Source organism: Panthera leo, chromosome C2, assembly GCF_018350215.1.
Source record: "Panthera leo isolate Ple1 chromosome C2, P.leo_Ple1_pat1.1, whole genome shotgun sequence".
Classification (NCBI taxonomy): Eukaryota; Metazoa; Chordata; class Mammalia; order Carnivora; family Felidae; genus Panthera; species Panthera leo.
In genome coordinates, this window is record NC_056687.1 from 68,422,690 (window position 1) to 68,445,337 (window position 22,648).

The window sequence follows — 22,648 nt, forward strand, 5'->3', positions numbered from 1 at the left end:
ATGTATTTTCTATCATTGATTAGAGGACTTGTTCGTTGTTTTCTAGTTTATTGAGGTTTTCATGCTATATGACAGTACATTTAGACTGAATTATAAAATCCCTATAAAATTGGGGGTTTATACATTACCTGAGTATTTAAAATTCTCTTGTGACACCTCTTTTTCTAACTACCCATGAGCTTGCCAGATAAAATTTAGAGATTTGCAGTTATAGCATCATAGCATAGCCTGAGACTGGCACTAGGCTGCCTGTCTGCCTTCTTGAAGCCCGGCCTATGGCCTCCTTTTTCTTGAATCCCCTTCCTTGCTGCTATTATTTTATTTCTCTCATGATCAGTCCCTTCATACATTGCCTGTAGAACTTACTTGACTTCTTTCTCATTTATATTTTTCATATTTTAAATTTATTTTTAAATTTCTATATCCTTTCTCTGTAGTTAGATAGCTCACTGAGATAATTGATCTGCTCTGGCTTATAAATGATTCCTCATCTCTTAGCATTGTGGTTTTCAAATTGGTGTAGAAATTGAGGTGCTCTTTGCAGAATACCACTGAGAACCAAAACATAGTAGCTAATAAGTATGTAATTATATGCTAAATCAGATGGTAACTTGCACTGGATTCTAGTGTAGTAGGTAGAGAAAAACCATAGAGTTTGAGAAAAAAATTGGGAGAGTAACATTTTAAAATTAAATTCCTCCCCTCCCCCACACCCACCCTGTATTAGGAAAATGATGAACTTTACCACATTGTAGTGGCTGAATACTTGAGTTCAGCTGATGGAGCCCATTCTGTGGAGCTTATGTTGGCACAGTGCCTTGCGCATAAGATACTAGCTGCTAAATGAGGGATGGTTGTTTTGGGAGTATGGTAGTGTTCAAAGTGCCATAGAGTTAAGTCTTCATTTTGTCAAAATACTTCAGTTTGCCTTGTTGGTTAGTGGGTGGTTGAGGGGGTGCATAATTTAGTTTTGTGATTTCTTCTCATGGTCCAGTTGAATCTTTGAACAACATGGGTTTGAACTGCACAGGTCCATTTATAAGCTAATTCTTTTGAATAAGTATAGTATAGTACTGTAAATGTATTTTCTCTTAAGATTAAAAAAATTTTTAATGTTTAGTTTTGAGAGAGAGAGCACACGTGAGCTAGGGAGGAGCAGAGAGAGAGGGAGACACAGAATCTGAAGCAGACTCCAGGCTCTGAGCTGTTATCACAGAGCCCACTGTGGGGCTCGAACCCATGAGCCATGAGATCACTACCTGAACCAAAGTTGGACGCTTAACCGACTGAGCCATTTAGGTGCCCCTCTCTTATGATTTTTTAAATAACATTTTCTTTTCCCTCACTTATTGTATGAATACAGTCTATAATACATATAACATACAAAATATGTGTTAATTGTGTTACTGGCAAGGCTTTCAGTCAGTAGTAAGCTATTAGTAGTCAAAGTTTTGGGGAGTCAAAATTCATGCTGTTTTTTGACTGTGCAGGAAGTTGGCGTCCCTAACCCCAGCATTGTTCAAGGGTCTGATGGTACAATTCTATGTAAAACTTTAAGGAATTTATCTATTCCATAAGTTGAAGGAAACTTTCCTTAAATTGTCATAAATGTTTAATATATAAACCTATGTCAGAACTTAGGAAACAATAATAACTAAAGCAATAATTATGAACCATATGAAATTAAGTCGTGTCATGTGGGATCTTAAAATTTTGAGATTGGTTTTGGGAGTTTGAAAATCATAGTTGTACATTTTGAGGTCTCATTAAACATTGAGATACTCCTCTTATGAAAATGTAAACCGCTTTGGGAGGTCAGTCATACTCTACTGTGAATTTTAGTGCAAGAAATAAAATTTCTTAGTTCTTTCTTTCACTGTGAATTCTTTTTAAGTCTGATAATGTCTGTGAGCTTTATAGGTTCTCTCTTTACCTGAGTCTTTACTTTCTCTGTATTTGTCCACAAACTACTATTGCTAGCCAGGAATGCTATTTTAGGCTTACCTGCCTTTTGTTTTTAGTTTCTTGCAGTGCTTTTCTTTCACTCTTTGGTGCTATTTTCTGATTATAAGAATAACAACTTCAACAATGACCCAGTTATTAAGTACCTGCAGTTTCCAGGCACTTTTCTTACGTTATCATTCAATTTTGCAACAGCTCTTTTGCATTGTCCAGGGCAGACACACAACTCACACTAGCTTAAGCAAAAAAAAAAACAAAAAAAAAACAAAAAAAAAACGTTCTATGAAGGCTAGGTTGGCTTCTGAGTTAAATGGAGCCAGGGACTCATGTTGTTATCAGGAATATTTCTCTCATTTCTTCCCTCTCTCTCCTTTTGCAGATAGGTATTCTCCATGTATAGGAAAACACTTTACTGCCAGCTGTAGGCATACTTCATTTTAGGTGAGCCAGCCCTCTCCCTCCATGTTTCAGGGAAAGGACTTTATTAGTCTGGCTGTGTTGTGGCCCATTTCTGGAATAGCATTGTGGCCAGAGGGCTGAGGTACTTTTGGTTGGATCCTGGATACATGTCCACCCTTTGGATGAGCAGCTTTACCAAAGTCATATAGAATAGGTAGTAGAGCTGGAGAGAATTCCCCAAAGGGAAGGAGAGAAGGGTTGTTGGACAGTTAGCCATTGTAGTACTACCACTGCTTTTTTACAGATGAGGAAACAGACTTAGGGACTTAAGAAACTTAATCACAGTCAGAAAGCCAATAAATGGTATATATGAACCATAGTCTTTTAGCTTCAGCATTCACATTATACTCTGGTAAAAGAATTGCCTCCCTTTACCTTTAACCTCTCTCTTTATAAGGTGCATGTGTAACTCTCCTAATTCTTTTTACTTTTTATGGAGAGAAAAATTAACTAGGGAAGAGAATTAAGTGAAACTTATCCTCCCCCCTCCTGTTTTTGGTTGAGAAATAATGAGGAATAGAGTATGTGTGAAGTCTAAAATTGATGAGCCATGGGGTGCCTGGGTGGCTCCATCAGTTAAGCGTTTGGCTCTTGATTTTGGCTCAGGTCATGATCTTGTAGTTCATAAGATTGAGCCTCACATTGAGCTCTGTGCTGATGGTGTGGAGCCTGCTTGGGATTCTCTCTCTTCTCTCTCTCTGCCCCATCCCTGTTAGTGTGCGCTCTCTCTCTCTCTCTCTTTCTTTCTCTCTCTCTCAAAATATATATATATTATAATATATAATATATATATAATATATAATATATAATATATAATATATATATATATATATATATATATATATATATATATATATATATATATATATATAAAACAGCTTTTCAACCACATACATGTTAAGTAGGCTTTTATGAACTGGTTTTGGAACCTCATTTCTCTTACAATACAGTTTTTGTGGAAAAATGAGTTCTAGGTGCCATAAAGTTTTGGGATACCACTGAGAGGTAAATGAGGGATTACCTTTGATTGATTATCTTAAAAAGTCAAGATTTCATTCTTTGTGGTGTGAAGGTGTTAGAGTTAGTGGGAGAGCATGAATCAAGGGATAGATTAACTCTGCAGAAAAGAAAATGAGGGACTTCATAGGCAGATTTTTCTTGCTGTTTGTTTCATCCAAGGTTTGGATGGTGTAATCCTTTGCCCACTTAAAATTCTCTGATTCTCGTTTTGCTTACTGTTATAAGTTGCTCTCACCTGGCATGCTGCATATTAATAAATATTTTCTTACATAATGGGTTTAAAATTAGTGACTAAATGGGTCTTTTTAAAAATTTTTTTTAATGTTTATTTATTTTTGAGACAGAGAGAGACAGAGCATGAACGAGGAAGGGTCAGAGAGAGAGGGAAACACAGAATCCGAAGTAGGCTCCAGGCTCTGAGCTGTCAGCACAAAGCCTGACGTGGGGCTCAAACTCACAGACCGTGAGATCATGACCTGAGCCAAAGTCGGACGCTCAACTGACTGAGCCACCCAAGCACCCCTAAATGGGTCTTTAAAAAAATTTTTTTTTAATGTTTATTTATTTTTGAGAGACAGAGACAGAGGTGTAGAAAGAGAGAGGGAGATGCAGAATCCGAAGCAGGCTCCAAGCTCTGAGCTGTCAGCACAGACCCCAGTGTGGGGCTTGAACCCATGAGCCGAGATCATGACCTGAGCCGAAGTTGGATGCTCAATTGACTGAGCCACCCAGGTGCCCCTAAATGGGTCTTTTATTCATTGGATAATGTATTCATAATTTATCTCTTCACCAGTGGAGGATAATTGAAAGTTGGCCACATAAGAGAGGCCTAAGTGAGAAAAGAAGTTCCTGGTAGAATGCTGCACATGGGAGACACTCAGTGTTACTGAGTTTTCTTTCTGGTTCTTTCTGCTCGCCCAGTGATGGCACAGTCATGCTTTCACTTTATTTCCTATTAGGCATATTTGGTGATAATAAAATCTGTAAGTTATACTCACTTTCATAGTGTCCAACTTACTCTTATATTTAAAAGTTTAAGTGCTTTATTTTAGGGAATGGAATTCAGCATGAAAGGTTCTGTTTCAAAGATAATAATTTTCTTGGGATGCCTGGCTGGATCAGTCGGTGGAGCATGCAAGTCAAGATCCTGGAGCTATGAATTTCACCCCCATGTTGGGTGTAGAAATTACTTTATTTTATTTATTTATTTTTGAGATTACTTTAAAAACATATATATATATATATATGTATAAAGTTTAAAAAATAATGATCTTCTTACACTTAGCAATTTTAACAGATTAGAGATGGCATGTCCTTCTGGAGAACTTTTCTTCACCCATGAAAGCTATTCACAGGGCAAATGAGGCTACAAAGGATTGACAGATTTTCTATGTGTAATGGTACAATGGTACGTACCATTGTAGGGAATACAAATGTTAATTATTACTGGCTCAATTTATTAATAGTTTGCTATATACATTGTCATTTAGCATGCTACAAAATGCAGTTTTATTTTCTTGTTTTGTATGTTGTTGTTTTGAGTGCATTTACAGCACCTTATTGCAAGTGCCTGGCAGGTGGAGATTTGGTCTTTGAAATCAGAGTCTGTAGAGTAGAATGCTAGACATATGCATGAGAGGTGCTTTGTATTTGCTGTGGGGAAGACCATTGCTTTCACTCATTGTTTACTTTGGTACATCAGGCCACAGTTGTCCTAATAATGTCAGTGTTTCATTGGTGATGTGTAAAATTTCTTTGACAGTTCATAAATAAAATCAGATACTAGAAAATGCTTAATGTTTAAAACTGCGTATTTTATTGGATTTTAGAAATCACTTGAGGTATGGCCTGCTTGGATACATGACAGAATTAGCTTTTTTTTTGTTTGTTTTTTTAAAAAAAATTTTTTTTAACGTTTATTTATTTTTGAGACAGAGAGAGACAGAGCATGAACGGGGGAGGGTCAGAGAGAGAGGGAGACACAGAATCTGAAACAGGCTCCAGGCTCTGAGCTGTCAGCACAGAGCCCGACGCGGGGCTCGAAATCATGGACCGCGAGATCATGACCTGAGCCGAAGTCGGACGCTTAACTGACTGAGCCACCCAGGCGCCCCCAGAATTAGCTTTTTAATGAAGTGATTGAAAGGGGTAAATACGCCTTATCTGCAGTTTCAACTTTTCTGTCAGCCTTACCTGTTTAAGACACACTTGATCCTAGAAGGCCCTAAAGAAGTTCCTACTGTTGGGGGGAGGAACCAAAGATGTAATGAGCATGGATAAATTCCTTGGCCAGAAGAAAGACAGTTGCTCTAAAGACCAAACCCCATTGGTACCAAAGCCCAGAAATAGAAGGGAAGTAAAAAAGAAATTAGAGCAAAGTAGGAAGAAAACAATGGCAATTTAAAAATTGTGCTCAGGGTGTTGACAGGAAAAATTTTGGTGTGTGTGTGTATTAGTAATGTTCATGATAAGAGGAGAGTAGACCTATCTAACAGATATGTATAGCCATCTGTAGATGAGTAATTCTGCATGGTATCTGAGAACATCTCTGTCTTTAGGGGAATGTTGAAAATTCACTGACCTGAACCCTAGAGCCTTCTTGGAACACTGGAAGAGGAGGTGAAGTTGTACTCTGTTCTGTAAAATTTACTCAAATATTTATTGAGCTTCTGCTTTATGTAGATACTTTGTGTAGACACGGCTGGGCTGTACAGTTATATGTGCACAATATGTTGAACAAATTAGTGTGTAAATGAGTGAATGAGTGACGTCATCTTTGCACTCATATTCACTAATTTTTTGAGCACTTATTGTATCCTAGACACCAAATATTCTAGTTGCTAAGAATACAGTGGTGAACCCTACAGAAATTATCTCTGCTCTTATGGAGCATAGATATTAGTGAAAGAGACATTACAACAAATAAACATATGAATATCTAATTACAAACTGGGCTAGTTACATGGAGAAAAATAACAACTGCTATGATACAACCATAAGGGTGTGATGCATTTAGATTGTGTGCTCTGGGAGGGTCTTTAAGTCCAAGAATGATGAATAGGATCAACCATGTCAGAATTGGAGCCATGATAGAGACGGGGTTGGGTTGGGAGCATTGCAAGTAGGGAAGACAGAATTCATGAAGTTTCTCAGGTTGGAAGTTGGAGGACCGGGAGTAGGTTGGTATCCCTTGGATCTGAAATGACACTAGTGTGGCTGGAATGCAGAGAGGGAGGAGTGGAATTGCACAGGAAGTAGAGAAGTTGGCAGGGCTTCCTGAATATCCTTGTAATACGAGTTCCCAAATCCTTAAGATTCATTACTTTTAATTAGGGGGGGAAATAGAGATTGATTTGTAGCTTGAAAACATGAAAAAAAAGTTGGTGAGTTGGCACATAATTGGCTCATCTGTAACAGAGGAAAGTTAGTGTTGCATTGGGAAAGAATGTAGGCTTTGGAGTTAGAACTAAGTTCGTCCCTGCTGTGCTTCTTAATGGTTGTTGTGGCCCTGGGTAAGCTACTAAACATCTCTGAGCCTCTGTTTCACCATCTGTAAAATGGAGATAGTGATGTCCCTTTACTGTGAGAATGAAATTAAATCAAATACATATATAAAGCACTTAGCAAAGGGCCTGGTTCAGACTAAATGGTCAGTATACTATATCTGCTGCTGTTACTACTAATCTTCTTTCTCCTCAAGGCAGAAAGGCAACAGCCAGATTGTAAAATGTGAGCCAAATGAACCTAATGGACATACTAAAGCTTGCACAAACTGACATGCCTGTAGTCATTTTAGACTATATCATATGAGGAGTTATCCGTGAAAGGGTAGGAGTCTTTGAATTTGTCCCCATGATAGTTGAAAAAGCCAGAAAAAATCTTTTGATAACAGAAGATTTGTATGTACTGTTGGAAAACTGGCTTTGCATTTCAAAGAAAAACAATAGCGTAAGAGTAAATTCACTATGAAAAGCCATAATATTATAGAGCACTTTGTAGCCTTTTCAGAGAATATCCTATAATTATAGTAAAATAAAGGCTTGGGAAGAAGGACTCTCTGAAAATGCTGACATAAAATCTTAAAAACAGAGGCTTTCTTTTATTTTACAAGTAATTCTCTAGTTAGCGCAAGCAAGAGAAACCGTTTGGGATAAACTGTCATGTATGTGTCTGTGGTTCACTTTATTATTAATATAGAAATACAGTAAAATTTTACCATAACACAAAAAAATGAAGTCCTATTTTTGGAGGATAATGAAACAATTCCTAGTTAGCTACTTGGGTGTTCTGAGTATGGGGAAGCCAATCATCATTGTGTTTTTATCCCAATTCAGGTTACTGGGGCATTTATTTGAATGCTAGTGACATGTCAAAGAATTTTTATAATGATAGTGAAGATTTTTTGGGAAGAGAAAATTGCTTGGGGAAAACATACTTTGTCCTTTGATTTCGTTATTTCATAGAAAAATGCAATGTGTATGGCTAAACTTTTTTGACTGATCCATAAGAAGAGATAATTTTAGTTTTTGAACATTATCTATATAAAAATAAGAAACTAAAAACTTCTTTGAAGCAATGTGCATTCCAATATTTTCTGTTATGTGCTATTTCAATTTTTTTTTTCTTTAAAAATTTTTTTTTTAACGTTTTTATTTATTTTTGAGACAGGGAGAGACAGAGCATGAATGGGGGAGGGTCAGAGAGAGGGAGACGCAGAATCTGAAACAGGCTCCAGGCTCTGAGCTGTCAGCACAGAGCCCGACGCGGGGCTCGAACTCACGGACCGTGAGATCATGACCTGAGCCGAAGTCGGCCGCTTAACCAACTGACCCACCCAGGTGCCCCTGCTATTTCAATTTTAAAGAAAATATGTAGTTTACTACACTAACTTTATGACCTTTTAACAGTAACAGTTGCAGTTTGAAAAACAGTGCATCAAATGATGGTGTTAAGTGAACTTCAGAAGGGAATTCCAGGTTATTCCAGTAGTAGAACATGAGCACAATTTTTCCAGTGGTATATCCCATGCCATTAATCATAGATGATTAATAGGTGCCAACTCCACATCATTTGGCTGCATGGGATGGTCTTTTAAGAGAGGGTGGAGGGGAGGGAGGGAGGAAACTGTATATGCATGAACTCTCACTGAAGGATACTTAAGAATTTAATAATAATATGAGTTGGGGCACCTGGCTGGTGTGGTTGGTGGAACATGTGGCTCTTGATCTTTGGAGCGTAAGTTCGAGCCCCATGTTGTTTGGGTGTGGAGATTACTTAAAAAAAAAAATCTTAAAAAAATAACATGAATTGCTTGAGGGATAGAGAACTGGGTATCTTTGGGTGGAGGTAGTGATAAAACACTTTAAATACCGTATTTCATTTTCAGTTTTTAAAAATTTGAGTTACTTGAACATATTTATTCTATAAATATAAATTTAAAATAAATTCTGCTTCTACATTATTAGAGAAAAAAGAGGGTAGGAGGACTCCCATATGGATCAGGGTTTGGCAGTAAAGATTACTGTGATAGATTAACAGTGTTTTTCGCAGGAGTGGGGGGGGGGGGGTACAGCCTTTATGCTCTGTTTGCTGCCCCTGATCTAGATGAGTTACACTGAACAGTACTATTAAAGAATGTTAAATTGACTCACTAAGAAGGATTAATTTGTATCCCATTCTCTGCTTATTGTAGGGGGTCGTACACTTTAGAAATTTTTGTTTTCAGTAGAACATGGCTAATTTGAACATTTCAGTGCTTAAAGTAGACATTTTAAAAAAATTTAACTTAGAAATAATTTCAAATTTACAGAAAAGTTGTATAAATAAGAATAATACAAATAATACCTATTTCCAGATTTACCTTTTGTTAACATTTTAGTCCATTTACTTTATTGTTTTTATCTGCCTACCTATTTATCTGACTTATCTTTGTCTAAGTCATTTGAGATAAACTTAAAATACCATGTCCCTTTATTCCTAACTTCTAAGTGTATTTTCTAAGATTAGGGATACACTTCTACTTAACTACGGTACAGTTATCAGCTCTAGTATCAGAGATACCACACTTTACTGCCTGCCTTCCATTTTTATCAGTTGACCCGGCATGTCCTTTATAGCATTCCTTCCCCCAACCCCCTTTCCCCACTCCTGCCCTGGCACAGGATCCAGATTAGGGTTACCTAACCCTATTGCATTTAGTTGTGTCTCTTTAGCTTTTGATCAGAAACATTTACATAGTCTTTATGTCTTTTTTATAACATTGAAATTTTTAAAGACTATAGGCCCCCCCTTTTAAATAGAATCTTGATATTCTTTCATGATTAGATTCAGATTATGCGTTCTTGGCTAGAATACTACATACTATATATATATAGAGATATATATAGAGATATATATATTATGTATCATATATATGTATATATATATGATATATTATATATATATATATATATATATATATATCATATACATACATTACATATACACGTTTAATACTACGTAGCTGATATGTCTTTCTGAGGATATCACACCTAAAGGCACAGGAGGTCCATCTGCCCATCATTAGTAATGTTGGAATACTCAGTCAAGATGTTGTCTAGTGTCTGCTGTATAATAAATATTTTCCCCTTGCAACAAATAAGCAATCAATGGGAAGACATTTTAAAACCATGCAAAATTTCCTACTCCTCACCAAAATTTCCCCCTAGATTCAGCATTCATTGATTGTCCTTCCTTGCCCTACTGTGTTGGTGCAAAATGCTGATTTTTCCAGTTCTAGCACTACCTCCACATTTACTAGTTGGTGCTCAGCATTCTGCTGTAAGCAAGAGTTCTCCTTTCTACCCTATTTATTTTATTTGTTGTTATAAACTCATAAATTACTCTTATTTACCCTGTGGTTCATAATTCATTATGATGTGAAGTAGAACATTTGATTGTGGAGTCACTGGATGACTTCAGAAGCTCAGTGACCACCCTGAAATTGTGTGCCAAGTTTTGTGTTGTTTGCACATCTGAGGAGAGTGTCCATAACTTTAATCGGAATCTCTAGAGTTCTTGATTCGAACAGTATCAGGTTCCACTAGGTTGAATAGTTAAACCTTAAGCTATGTGTAACCCTTGCATATTTGTATATTCTTTCCCCGGCTTTCTACCCCCAATGTTAAATGACTGAAGTGTTAGAATTATAGTGTGTGTCCATCTTTAGGTACAATTACATTTTTTTGGTTTACTGTTTTTAACTGCAACTGAAAGTAGAATTATATTTTGGTTTCTTTAATTTTTTTTGCTAGAATATATAATAAATGTTAATATCTTCATTGCCACTGTAGCAGCAGTTTACGGTGTATAGAACCAGTCTTTTGAAGCAACGAATTACTTTGATTTAATTTGAAATTTTAAAACCAATGTTTTTTACACTGTAGTTTTATTAGCTCTCTGGGAGTGAGCTACATGATGTTGTGCACTGAAAATTACCCAAATGTTCTGGCCTTCTCTTTCCTGGATGAGCTTCAGAAGGAGTTCATTACTACTTATAACATGATGAAGACAAATACTGCTGTCAGACCATACTGTTTCATTGAATTTGGTAAGGGCCTGATTTTTTTCCTTTTCATTGTCCTGTCTCCATCCAGTCATAAGCTATTTTTCATATAATACTGGGGGCCAGGGGAAAAACTCAGAAAATTCTACTACCTTGCTTTTGATAGAATAATTTGACAGAGGGTCTATAAATTATGGCAACTTCTTCATGTAGGTGCCTATTAGAAAAAATTGTGTCTGAGCTGTGGAGAGGATTGTGATTATTGACACATAGAATTAATCCCAGAGGACAATTTTTCAATGAGAAATTTATAAGCCAGAGATTCAGAGTTCTGTGTTTATGTGATAATCTTTTATAGTCTGCTTAATGTAGAATGGAGGTTGGCAAACATTTGCTGGAAAGTACCAGATAGTACATATTTTAAGCTTTAAAGACCATATGGTCTCTGTCACAACTACTCAGCCCTGCCATTGTAGCTTGAAAGCAGCCATAGGCAATACATAAATGAATGAGTATATATTCCAATAAAACTTTATTTACATAAACAGCAGGCTTGATTTGGCCCATGGGCATTAGTTTACTTGACTCCTGGTGTAGGAGGAAAAGAAGTAAAACCAACTTGTAAATATGAAAGTAAAATTGGAAGATATTTCGAAAATGTCTTTTATTAAATTTATTTCTTCAAAACATACATTCTAATGGTGTAAGCAGTAAATAAGAAAACAGGTTCGTAAGAACATACAATTTACAGTGTATGTTCTTATGTAATTACAATTGGTAAATACTGATAAACTTTATATTTTATGAGATATGAAACCCTATAGAAATTAAGACTGATCTAAAATTAAAGAAAGCTGTTTTTGGGTTTTTTTGTAAAAATTTAAAATAATTCCGTGAAGTGGATATAATAGTAGAAATGGTCTCACAGTCATTATTTTAGTAAAAGGCGAAAGATTTATATGATCTGAAGAGAAACCAGAGTATCATTATTTTAAATTATTATTTTATTTATAATTATTAATTTCTGGAGTGAAAAATGGATGACCCCATGATATATTAACCATTAAACACAAATAATATTAGAATATTCCATGACAAACTGAATAGTTTTGGATAACAAATTAAACTGTTTATCTGCAGAATTTACTCCATTAACATCACACTCTCACACACTTTATTTAATAAACAAATGACTGCAAGGAAATTTATTTTTTATTTTACATAGATAACTTCATTCAGAGGACCAAGCAGCGATATAATAATCCCAGGTCTCTTTCAACAAAGATAAATCTGTCTGACATGCAGATGGAAATCAAGCTGAGGCCCCCTTATCAAATATCCATGTGTGAACTGGGGTCAGCCAATGGAGTCACATCTGCATTTTCTGTTGACTATAAAGGTGCTGGTAAGATTTCTTCTGGTGAGTTATGGATCTCAATTATTTCATTAAAAAAACAAACTTTAATAAGAACTGAATAACTCTTGAAAATGAATTACTTTTTTCCTAATATTTTAAAGCAAGTACCTGAGAGAGTATAGACATTTAAAGTAATTCTTTTTCCCAGTGTTTCATACAGTAATCCACCAGATATGTGACTAATCAGGAAAATACTTTTAAATAGCAATCTCAGATGAACTCTAAAGTTTTTCTAGAGATGAATAATTGTAATATGTTAATGTACATGTAAAGTGCTTTGCATTATGTCAAACTGAGTACATTCAAGGCCAGATTTCTTGACTACCACAGAAAATGGGATCATCTACTTAAACCTCCTCTTCCAAATAAGAAATACCATCCTTAACAGTTGTGACAGATTGAAAACTTCTGCTTAAAAATGGAAACCTCATTGTTGTGTAAGGCAGCTTGTGCCATTGTTGAATTTCTTGTTTAAAAAATTCTTCATTATATTTTGAGCTAAAGTCTGTTCCCTGTAATATTGACCTGTTTGTCTAAGTTCTGTGACTTTTCCTTGCTTTTTAGCTATACCAGAAAATCACTTCAGAACTTTGAAATCAGCAACTCTGTCTCCTTTCTATCCTATTAGTAAGATCAACTCATATATAATCAGTTTCTTTAGCCTTTTGGCCTGTGACATTTTAAAACCTCCCCAACCTGGAAGTTTCCTCTGCATATGCTTTAGTTTGTTAGTATTCTTCAAATGTGGCATTCAGGAATGAACACAACATTTCTTGGGCTGATTAATACAAATTATGGGAGAAAGAGGGATGCACATTTCACTAAAATAATCCACTCAGGAAACAGACCAGAAAACAGACCAGTACTAATAACAAGCCCCAGGAGAGAGGAGGTGGATCAGTATTCAGAGTTGTTACAATTCAGGGTTTTCTAAAATGCCCAGTTTCCAACAAAAAATTATAAGACATGCAGAGGAAGAGGAAAGTATAATCCATATACTAGGGGAAAAAAGCAGGCAATAGAAACTGCCTGTGAGACTAATCAGATGTCAGATTTAACAAAGACTTCAAAGTAGGCATTTTAACTATGTTCAAAGAACTAAAGGAAATTATGACTAAAGAAGTAAGGAAGGTATAACAATGATGTTATATCAAATAGACAATATCAATAAAGAGATAGAAATATAAAAAAAATTTTTTAATGTTTATTTATTTTTGAGAGAGACAGAGTTTAAGCGGGAGAGGGACAGAGAGAGAGAGGGAGACACAGAATCGGAAACAGGCTCCAGGCTCTGAGCTGTCGACACAGAGCCTGATGCGGGACTGGAACTCACAGACTGTGAGATCATGACCTGAGCCGAAGTTGGACGCCCAACTGACTGAACCACCCAGGTGCCCCAAGAGATAGAAATTTTAAAGAAAAAGAACCAGGAAGAATTTCTGGAATTGAACAATACACCTGAAATAAAAAATTTACTAGTGGGGCTCAAGAGTAGATTTGAACTGGCAGAAGAAAGAATTAGCAGACTTGAAGATAGATCAATAGAGATTATTTAATCTAAAGAAAAGAGAAAAAAGAATGAAGAAAAATGAACCTCAGGAAAATATGGGGCACTTAAGCACACCAACATATGCATGATGGGAGAACCAGGAGAGGAGAGAAATAAAGAAGCAGAAACAGTATTTGAAGAAATAATAGCTAAAAAGTTTCCAAATTTACTCAAAAACGTGCTCCTCCAGGAAGTTCAATGAGTTCCAGATAACCATGCAAGAAATCCACAAATAGATGAATCATATTAAAAATGCTGAAAGACCAGAGCACCTGGGTGGCTCAGTTGGTTAAGCATCTGACTCGATTTCAGCTTGGGTCATGATCTCATGGTTGTAAGATTGAAACCCACCTCCACACTCAGCACACAGCCTGCTTAAGATTCTCTCTCTCCCTTCCTCTGCTCCTCTTCTCTGCTTATCCCCTCTCTCTCTCAAAAACAAAATGCTGGAAGACCAAGACAATGAGAAAATCTTGAAGGCAGCAAGAGAAAAACAACTTTTCACTTATAAGGAACCCCAATGAGATTAACAGCTGACTTCTCAACAGAAACAGTGGAGATCAGAAAGTCACAGGACAGCATGTTCAAAATGCTCAAAGGAACAAAAAAACTATCAGTCAAGAATCCTATGTACGACAAAGCTATCTTTTTGTTGTTGCTGTTTATTGTTTTTGAGAGAGAGTGCACGTGTGCGAGTAAGGGATAGGCAGAGAGAGAGGGAGAGCGAGAATCCCAAGCAAGTTCCATGCTTTTAGCACAGAACCTGACACAGGGCTCAATCTTACGAACTGTGAAATCATGACCTGAGCTGAGATCGAGAGTTGGCCATTCAACCGACTGAGCCACCCAGGCACCCCAGCCAGCAAAGCTATCTTTCAAAAGTAAGGTGAAATAAAGACATTTGCAGATCAGCAGAAGCTGAGAGAATTTTTGCTGGCATACTCAAAAGAAATACTAAAGGAAGTTCTTCAGGCTGAAAGCAGGTGATCTAGACAATAATTTGAATCCACACCAAAAAAAAATCAAAGAGCAATAGTGAAGGCAATTATAAAAGACAGCTATTTTTCTTTTCTCTTTTGTTCACTGGTGTAAAAAGCAATCGTTTAAAACTGTATATAATGTATTATTGAGCCTGTAACATATAGAAATGAAATATATATTTTGCATAATAGCACAGAGGAGGTGGATGGGAGCAAAGGTGCATTAGGCTAAGGAAATGACTCCAGATGGTAATTTGAATACACAGGAACAAATGAAGAAAGCCATAAGTGATAATAATTCATATTAATAAAACTTACAAAAATATAATTGCTGTCCTTAGCTTCTTTGAAAGACATAAAATTATGTAATGTTATGACTATAACAGTGTATTTTGGTGTTTGTAATGTTTATAATACATATATCACAATACCACAGAAAGGGAAGAAAGAGGATAGAGCTATATAGGAGTAATGTTTCGATAGCTCATTGGAATTAAGTTAGTATAAATATTAAGCTGTTTCTGATAAGATGTATATGATAAGTACTAGAGTAGCCACTAAGCAAATCACTCAAAAGATAGTGAAAATCATTAAAAATATTAAAGTAATGCAGTATTCACTTAATGCAAGGTTAGCAGTAAAGGAGAAATAGAGCAAAGGACATGTGACATATAGAAGTAAGTAAAATGGCAGATGTAAATCCTCTATGTCAATAATAACTAATGTGATTGAATTTAAAAGTGTCACTGAATGAAACATTCCAATCAAAAGTTAGATATTATAAAAGTAGATTAGAAAAATAAAAAGAGATTGAAAGTAAAAGGAATAAAAAAGATAACATAATGCAAATAGCAACCAATTGATGGAATGGCTTTTTGATAGTAGACAAAATAGATTTTAAGGCAAAAATTGCTACTGGAGATACAGAAGGACATTTTATAATGATAAATGATTAAGGTATAACAATTATATGTGCATTTAACAACAGAACTCCCAAATACGTGGCGCAAAACCTGCCAGAAATGAAGGGAGAAACAGTTAAACATAGTTGAAGGCTTAATATCCAACTTCCAATAATGGATGGAACTAGGCAGAAGATAAGGAAATAGAAGATTTGAACAATGCCATAAACCAACTGGGTCTAACAACTACAGAACACTCCATTCAACATTAGAAAATACATTTTTTTATATGGTTATTTTTGAGAGAGAGCATGTGTGTGTGGGGGAGAGAGCAAATCCCAAGCAGGCTCTGCACTGTCAGCACAGAGCCCAATGCGGGGCTCAGTCTCACAAACCTGAGATCATAACCTGAGCCGAAATCAAGAATTGGATGCTTAACTAACTGAGTCACCCAGGCACCCCTAAAAAATACATTCTTAATTGCACATGGAACATTCTCCTCTGAGATAGACTTTATGCTGAGCCAATTGAAAAAAAAAAACCTTCATAAAATTAACAGGTCAAAGATAATACAGAGCAAGTTCTATAACTACAGTGGAATTAAATTAGAAATTAAGAGCAAAAAAGAATTTTGGAAACTCATAAGTATATGGAAATTAAACAATATATTCCTAAATAATGAATGGATTAAAGAAGAAATCGAAAGGGGGATTTATACTTGGAGATGAATGAAGGTGAAGACACAATATAATAAATCCTGAGATGTTGCTATAAGTTGTACTTAGAGGAAATTTTATAACTATCAATACCTGTATTTTTTAAAAAGGAAGATCTCAAGTGAATACTTTAACCATCTGCCTAAAGATACTGGAAAAAAGAAAAGCAAATTAAACCTAGAATAAGGAGGAGGAAGGAAATAATAAAGATTGGAGCAAAAATGAAAATGAAAAAGAAAATAGGATAGGAAAAATCAATAAAACCAAAAACTGGTACTTTGAAATGATTAACAAAACAAACTTTTAGCTAGATTGACCAATAAAAAAAAAAAAAAAAAAAAAGAAAAAAGAAATTACTGGAACCAGAAATGAAAAAGGACATTTCTTTTGATCTTATAAAGGATTTTAAAGTAACACTGTGAACAGCTGTATGCCAATGAATTAGACAACTTTGATGAAATGGACATATTTCTAGAGATACACTACTGAAACTGACTCAAGAAGAAATAAATAATCTGAATAGACTTAACAAGAAAGGGATTAAATTAGTAATAAATTACTGACAAAACCCTAGGCTGAAATGGCTTCACTGGAGCTTTTTACCAAACAGTTTAAGAATTAACCAATTCTTTACAAATTCTTCCAAAAAAATAGAAGAGTGGGAACACTTTTCAACCCATCTGTGAGGCCAATATTATCCTAATCCCAAACCAGATAAAGATATCACAAGAAAAGAAAACTACAGACTAATATCTCTTATGAATATGGACAGCAGTCCTCTCAACAAATGCTAGCAAACCAAATCCATCAACATACAAAAATGACTATGTACCATGACCAAGTGGGATTAATCCAGCAATGAAAGGTTGGTTTGACATAAAAAATCAGTTAATGTAATACACAACAGTAATAAAATAAAAACCAAAAGCACATGATCATCTCAGTAGATCAAGAAAAAGCATTTGACAAAATCCAACAGACTTTCATTATTAAGAATACTCAACAAACTAGGAATAGAAAGAAACTTCTTCAACCAGATAAAAGGCATCTACAAAAAACCCACAGCTAGACTCATACTTAATGGTGAAAAACTGATGCTTTCTTCTAAGATCAGGAACAAGATAACGATGTCTGCTCTTACTACTCCTATTCAACATGGTACTGGAGGTTCTAGACAGGGCAGTTAAGGAAGGAAAAGGAAGAAAAAAGCATCTGATTGCAAAGGAAGAACTAAAAAGCTCTTCATATATGACATGATCTTGAATATAGAGAGTCCTAAAGAAGCCACTGAAAAACTATTAAAACCAGCGGTTTTAGCACGGTTGCAGGATACAAGATCAGTATATAAAAATTGACTGTATTCTGTATGCTACTAATGAACAATCTGAAAATGAAATTAAGAAAATCCGAGCAATTACTGATGAGACAAGACAGATTATACTTTCTATTGTTTGCAATTTAAAAGAAAGAAAATCCCTTACAATAAAACTACAAAACATAGAAATTAAAGAAAATCTAAGTTCATGGAAAGAGGTCCCATGTTCATAGAGTAGAAGACAGTATTGTTAAAAATGGCTGTACGTCTCCAGTTGATTTATAGATTCAGTGAAATCTCTATGAAATAGCTATCTTTTTGGCAGAAATTGACAAGCGGATCCTAAAATTCACTTGGAAATACAAGGGACCAAAAATAGTCAAAATAGCCTTGAAAAAGAACAAAATTGGAAGATTCACACTTCCAAACATACTACCAACCTAGGTAATCAAAACTATGTAGTTCTGGTTTAAGGACAACAAAATAGAATTGAGAGTACAGAAATAAACCCTTAGTTTATGGTCAATTAATTTTTAACAAGGATGCCAGGACAATGGTGAAAGAATAAACTTTACAATTGATGCTGGGACAAGTGGATGTCCACATATAAAGGAATGAAGTTGGACCCCTGCCTCACAAAATATATAAAAACTAACTTAAAAATGGAACAAAGACCTCAATTTAACAGTAAAAACTATAAACCTCTTAGAAGAAAACATAGATGTAAATTTTTGTGACTTTGTATTAGGCAATGGTTTTTTTTATATTTGACACCAAAAGTGCAATGAAAAAAGAAAAAGTAATTAAGGTGGACTTCATCAGAGTTAAAAATTGTATTTTTCAAAAAGACACTGTCAATAAATTGAAAAGACATTTCACAGACAAATCATATATCTTCTAAAGGATTTGTGTCCAGAATATGTAAATCACACAACAATAAAAAGATAACAGTCCAATTTTAAAATGAGAAAAGGATTTGAATAGATATTTCTACAAAGAAAATGTGCAACTGGCTAATTAACACATGAAAAGATGGTCAACATTATTAGTCATAGTGAAATACAAAGCAAAATGATAGGAGGTACCTCTTCACACCCACCAGATGGCTATAATTTAAAAAAAACCTAACAAGTGTTAGCAAGGATGTGGAGAAATTGGAACCATCCTATATTGCTGGTAGGATTGTGAAATGATGAGCTGCTTTGGAAAATAGTTTGGAAGTTCCTCAAAAAGGTAAACATAGAGTTACCACATGACCTCGCAGTTCTACTCTGAGGTACATACCCCAGAGAGTTGAAAATGTAAGTCTAAATAAAAACGTGTACATGCATATTTATAGCACTATTATTCATAGCAACCAAAAAGTTGAAATATCCAAACATCCATCGGCTGATGAATGAATAAACAAAATAGGACATAAGCATGCAACAGAATATTATGGAGGAAAAAAGGAATGAAGTATTGATGCATGGGACAACATGGGTGAACCTTAAAAACATTATGTTAAGTGAAAGAAGCCAGGTACGAAAGGCCACATATTTATAGTTTTATTTATACAAAATGTCCAGAATAGGCAAATCTATAGAGACAGAAAGTAGCTTAGTGGTTGACAGGAGTTGGGAGGGGTACAGGGAAATAGGCAGTGACGACTAATGATTATGAGATTTCTTTTTGGAGTGATGAAAATTATGGAATTAGATAATGATTGCATGATTCTGTAAATGTACTAAAAACTTGTGAATTATATATACCACTAAAGGGCAAATTTTATTGTATTCAGATAATATTTCAATTTTTAAAATCAATAGTTAATGAGAGTTACTACTTTGAAGACTTCTACTTCCAGTAGTGATGCAGTAGGTAATTCAGACCAATAGTTTCACAAAATACATGTAGGAAAGCTGAGTGGAATGTATATATTCTATATAATATGTAGGTCTAATATGATACAGAATTTAAAATATAATCTTCCTGAAGTCTTTGGAGATCCAACAAGATTACTAAGAATTACTGGTGGAAGTCTAAAGAGATGAACTTAATGTTTGGAGCTACTTTTACCAATTCTAGAGGGAACAGCTGATAGCCACCCAAGACTAGGGAGACAGGGATTAGAAAGCAGGACCCACCAAGCTGATGAACCTTATGAGCAACCTCCAGCTTTTGGTGTGGACCTTGGATGTCAGTGCTCTAGGAATGTGAGTAGACAGGAAGATGAAGTAGACAGGCTTTTTATCAGGACTGCAGCTTAGTCTTGAATCATACTGGTCTTTAAAATTGGATTTAGCAGATTCCATAGTGATGTGCTCCAAAGATCCTGGCAGAAGCAAACAAGTACCTTTCCTAGAATAGTCACATAAACTTCAGATTGTATCTACAACAGTATTTTGAAAATAGAGTGTTTGGTAAACAGTGAAGTAACCAGGCATAAATAACCAGGCACTTGGAGAGATTAGGCTACATGAACATGAACAATTACACACACACACACACACACACACACACACACACACAGTCTCATAGGAGTCATGGAAGTCAGAGGACAACTTAATGATATCTTCCAAAGGATAAAAGAAAATAACTGCAAATGTGGAATTCTGTGCTTGACAAAAATATACTGAAAGAATGAAGGGGCAAGAGTGGATATCCTTTCAGTGTTCCTGATCTTACCAATTTATATAACTGCTTTTTATCAGGTTGAGAAAATTCTCGTATATTCCCAGTTTGATAAGTGGTTTATATCAGGAAGTTGTATTTTGTCAAATGCTTTGTCTACAGTTATTGAAATGGTTATATGATTTTTCTTCTTAAAGTCTTTATGTGGTAAATTACATTGATTGCTTTTCAAATGTTAGACCAACCTTGCATTTTTGTGATAAAACCCCACTTGGTCATGATATATTACCATTTTTATATATTTGTCAGATTCAATCTGCTAAAATATTTTAAGTTTATTTATTTTGAGAGAGAGAGAGCATGAGCAAGTAGGGGAGGGACAAAGAGAGAGGAAGAGAGAGAATCCCAAGGAGGCTCTGCACAGAGACATGGGTCTTGAATCCACAAACTGTAAGAGCAGGACCTGAGCTGAAACCAAGAGTCGGGGGCTTAACTGACTGAGCCACCCAGGTGCTCCCCAATTTTGTAAAATCTTAAGATATTTTGGTGCCTCAATTTGCTAAAATATTTTACATTTATTTTCCTGAGGGAATTGGTTTGTGGTTTTCCTTTTTTGTAATTGTCTAGTTTTACTGTCAGGATAAAATTGGCCTCAGGGTAAATTGAGAGGCATTCCCTCTTCAATTTTTTTGGGAAAGGTTTCTGTAGAAATTTTATTTCTTTTTTGTTCAGTATGTGGAAAGAAGCCTTTTGAGCCTCTGGTTTTCTTTGAGGAAAGGCTTTTAGCTACAAACAAATTTTTTTTTTTTTTTTTGATGGATGTAGGGTTATTCAAGTTACCTATTTCTCCTTAAGTGAGTTTTAGTAGTTTATTTCTTTGAAGAAATCTGTCCATCTCAGATGCCAACTTTTTTGGCATGAAGTTAGTATTCTCTTATCCCTGTAATGTCTGTAGAATTGTAGTTTACAACCATTCCCGTTTATGATGTTGGAAATTTTTGTCTTCTGCATTTTTCTTCTGATCATTCTTATTAGAGTTTAGCATTTTTGATATTCTCAAAACACCACCTTTTGGTTTCATTGACTTTTTATTGTTTTTGTTTTTTATTTAATTGGCTTTAATCTGATTTTTATTACTTCCTGTCTTCTTAGGGTTTAATATGCTCTTCTTTTTCTAGGTTCTTAAGGTAGAAGTTGAGGTTATTTTTTTTTTAAAGTTGAGGTTATTTTTTATTTGAAATCTTATTTCTTTTCTAATAGGCATTTAGTAGTATATATTTCCCTCTAAATATTGTTTTAGCTGCAGTCATAAATTTTAATATATTGTATTTTCACCTTCATTCTGTTTAAAATGATTTTTGATTTCCCTTTTGATTGCTTTTATGATCCATGGGTTATTTAGAAAAGTGTTATATAATTTTAAGTATTTAGAGCTTTTCCAGACATCTTTTATTTTTTAATTTCTAACTTCATTGTGGTCAGATAACAAATTTTGTATGATTTTAATCCCTTTAATTTATTGAGACTTGTTTTGCTCTCTCAGAATGTGTTCTATTTTGGCCATTTTTCTGTGTTATGTGTTGAAAAGAATGTGTATAATTGTAGGGTGGAGTGTTCTATAAGTGTCATAAAGATCAAGTTGGTTGATACTGTTCAAATCTTTTGTATGCTTTCTGATTTTCTGTCTACTTCTCTCAATTACTGAAAAAGTTGTGTTGAAATGTCTGACTAGATTTGTGCATTTATATCTTTCTCCTTTTAGGTCTGTCAGTTTATATTTTATATATTTTATAGCTTGTTAAATAGGATTGTTCTTTTGGTGCATAGACTTGAAATGACCTTTATTCCTAGTAATAATCTTAATTCTGCAATCTGTTTTATTAATACAGCCATTCTAACTTCTTTTTTAAGTGTTGGAATGATTTATCTTTTTCTGTCATTTTTCTTTTAACCACTGTGTCTTTCTATTTACAGTGATTTCTTGTAGGTATTATTTAGTTGGGTCTGTCGGGAAAAAATCCAGGTTGATCATATCTGCTTTTTATTTAGGTGTTTAGACCACTTAAATTTAATGTGATGGTGATGATGATGATGATGATGATTTTAATAATGTGATTATTGATGTGGTTGTATTTAAACCTACCATCTTGGCTATTTTCTTTTTATCCAGAC

The 22,648-nt window shown here is 34.9% G+C and overlaps 1 protein-coding gene across 8 annotated transcripts in view; it reads left to right on the forward strand.

Moving 5' to 3' along the window:
* The window catches only part of SEC22A (SEC22 homolog A, vesicle trafficking protein), an 84,541-nt gene that overhangs the window by 9,080 nt on the left and 52,813 nt on the right, over positions 1-22,648 (forward strand). For all 8 annotated transcript variants that reach the window (XR_006193230.1, XM_042903840.1, XM_042903842.1 and 5 more), the window contains 2 exons: positions 10,866-11,029; positions 12,210-12,404. Coding sequence is in view for 7 of the 8 variants with exons in the window: in XM_042903840.1 (XP_042759774.1) it covers positions 10,866-11,029; positions 12,210-12,404 (359 nt within the window). In the remaining variant the exon portion in view is untranslated. The remainder of the gene's footprint in view (positions 1-10,865; positions 11,030-12,209; positions 12,405-22,648) is intronic.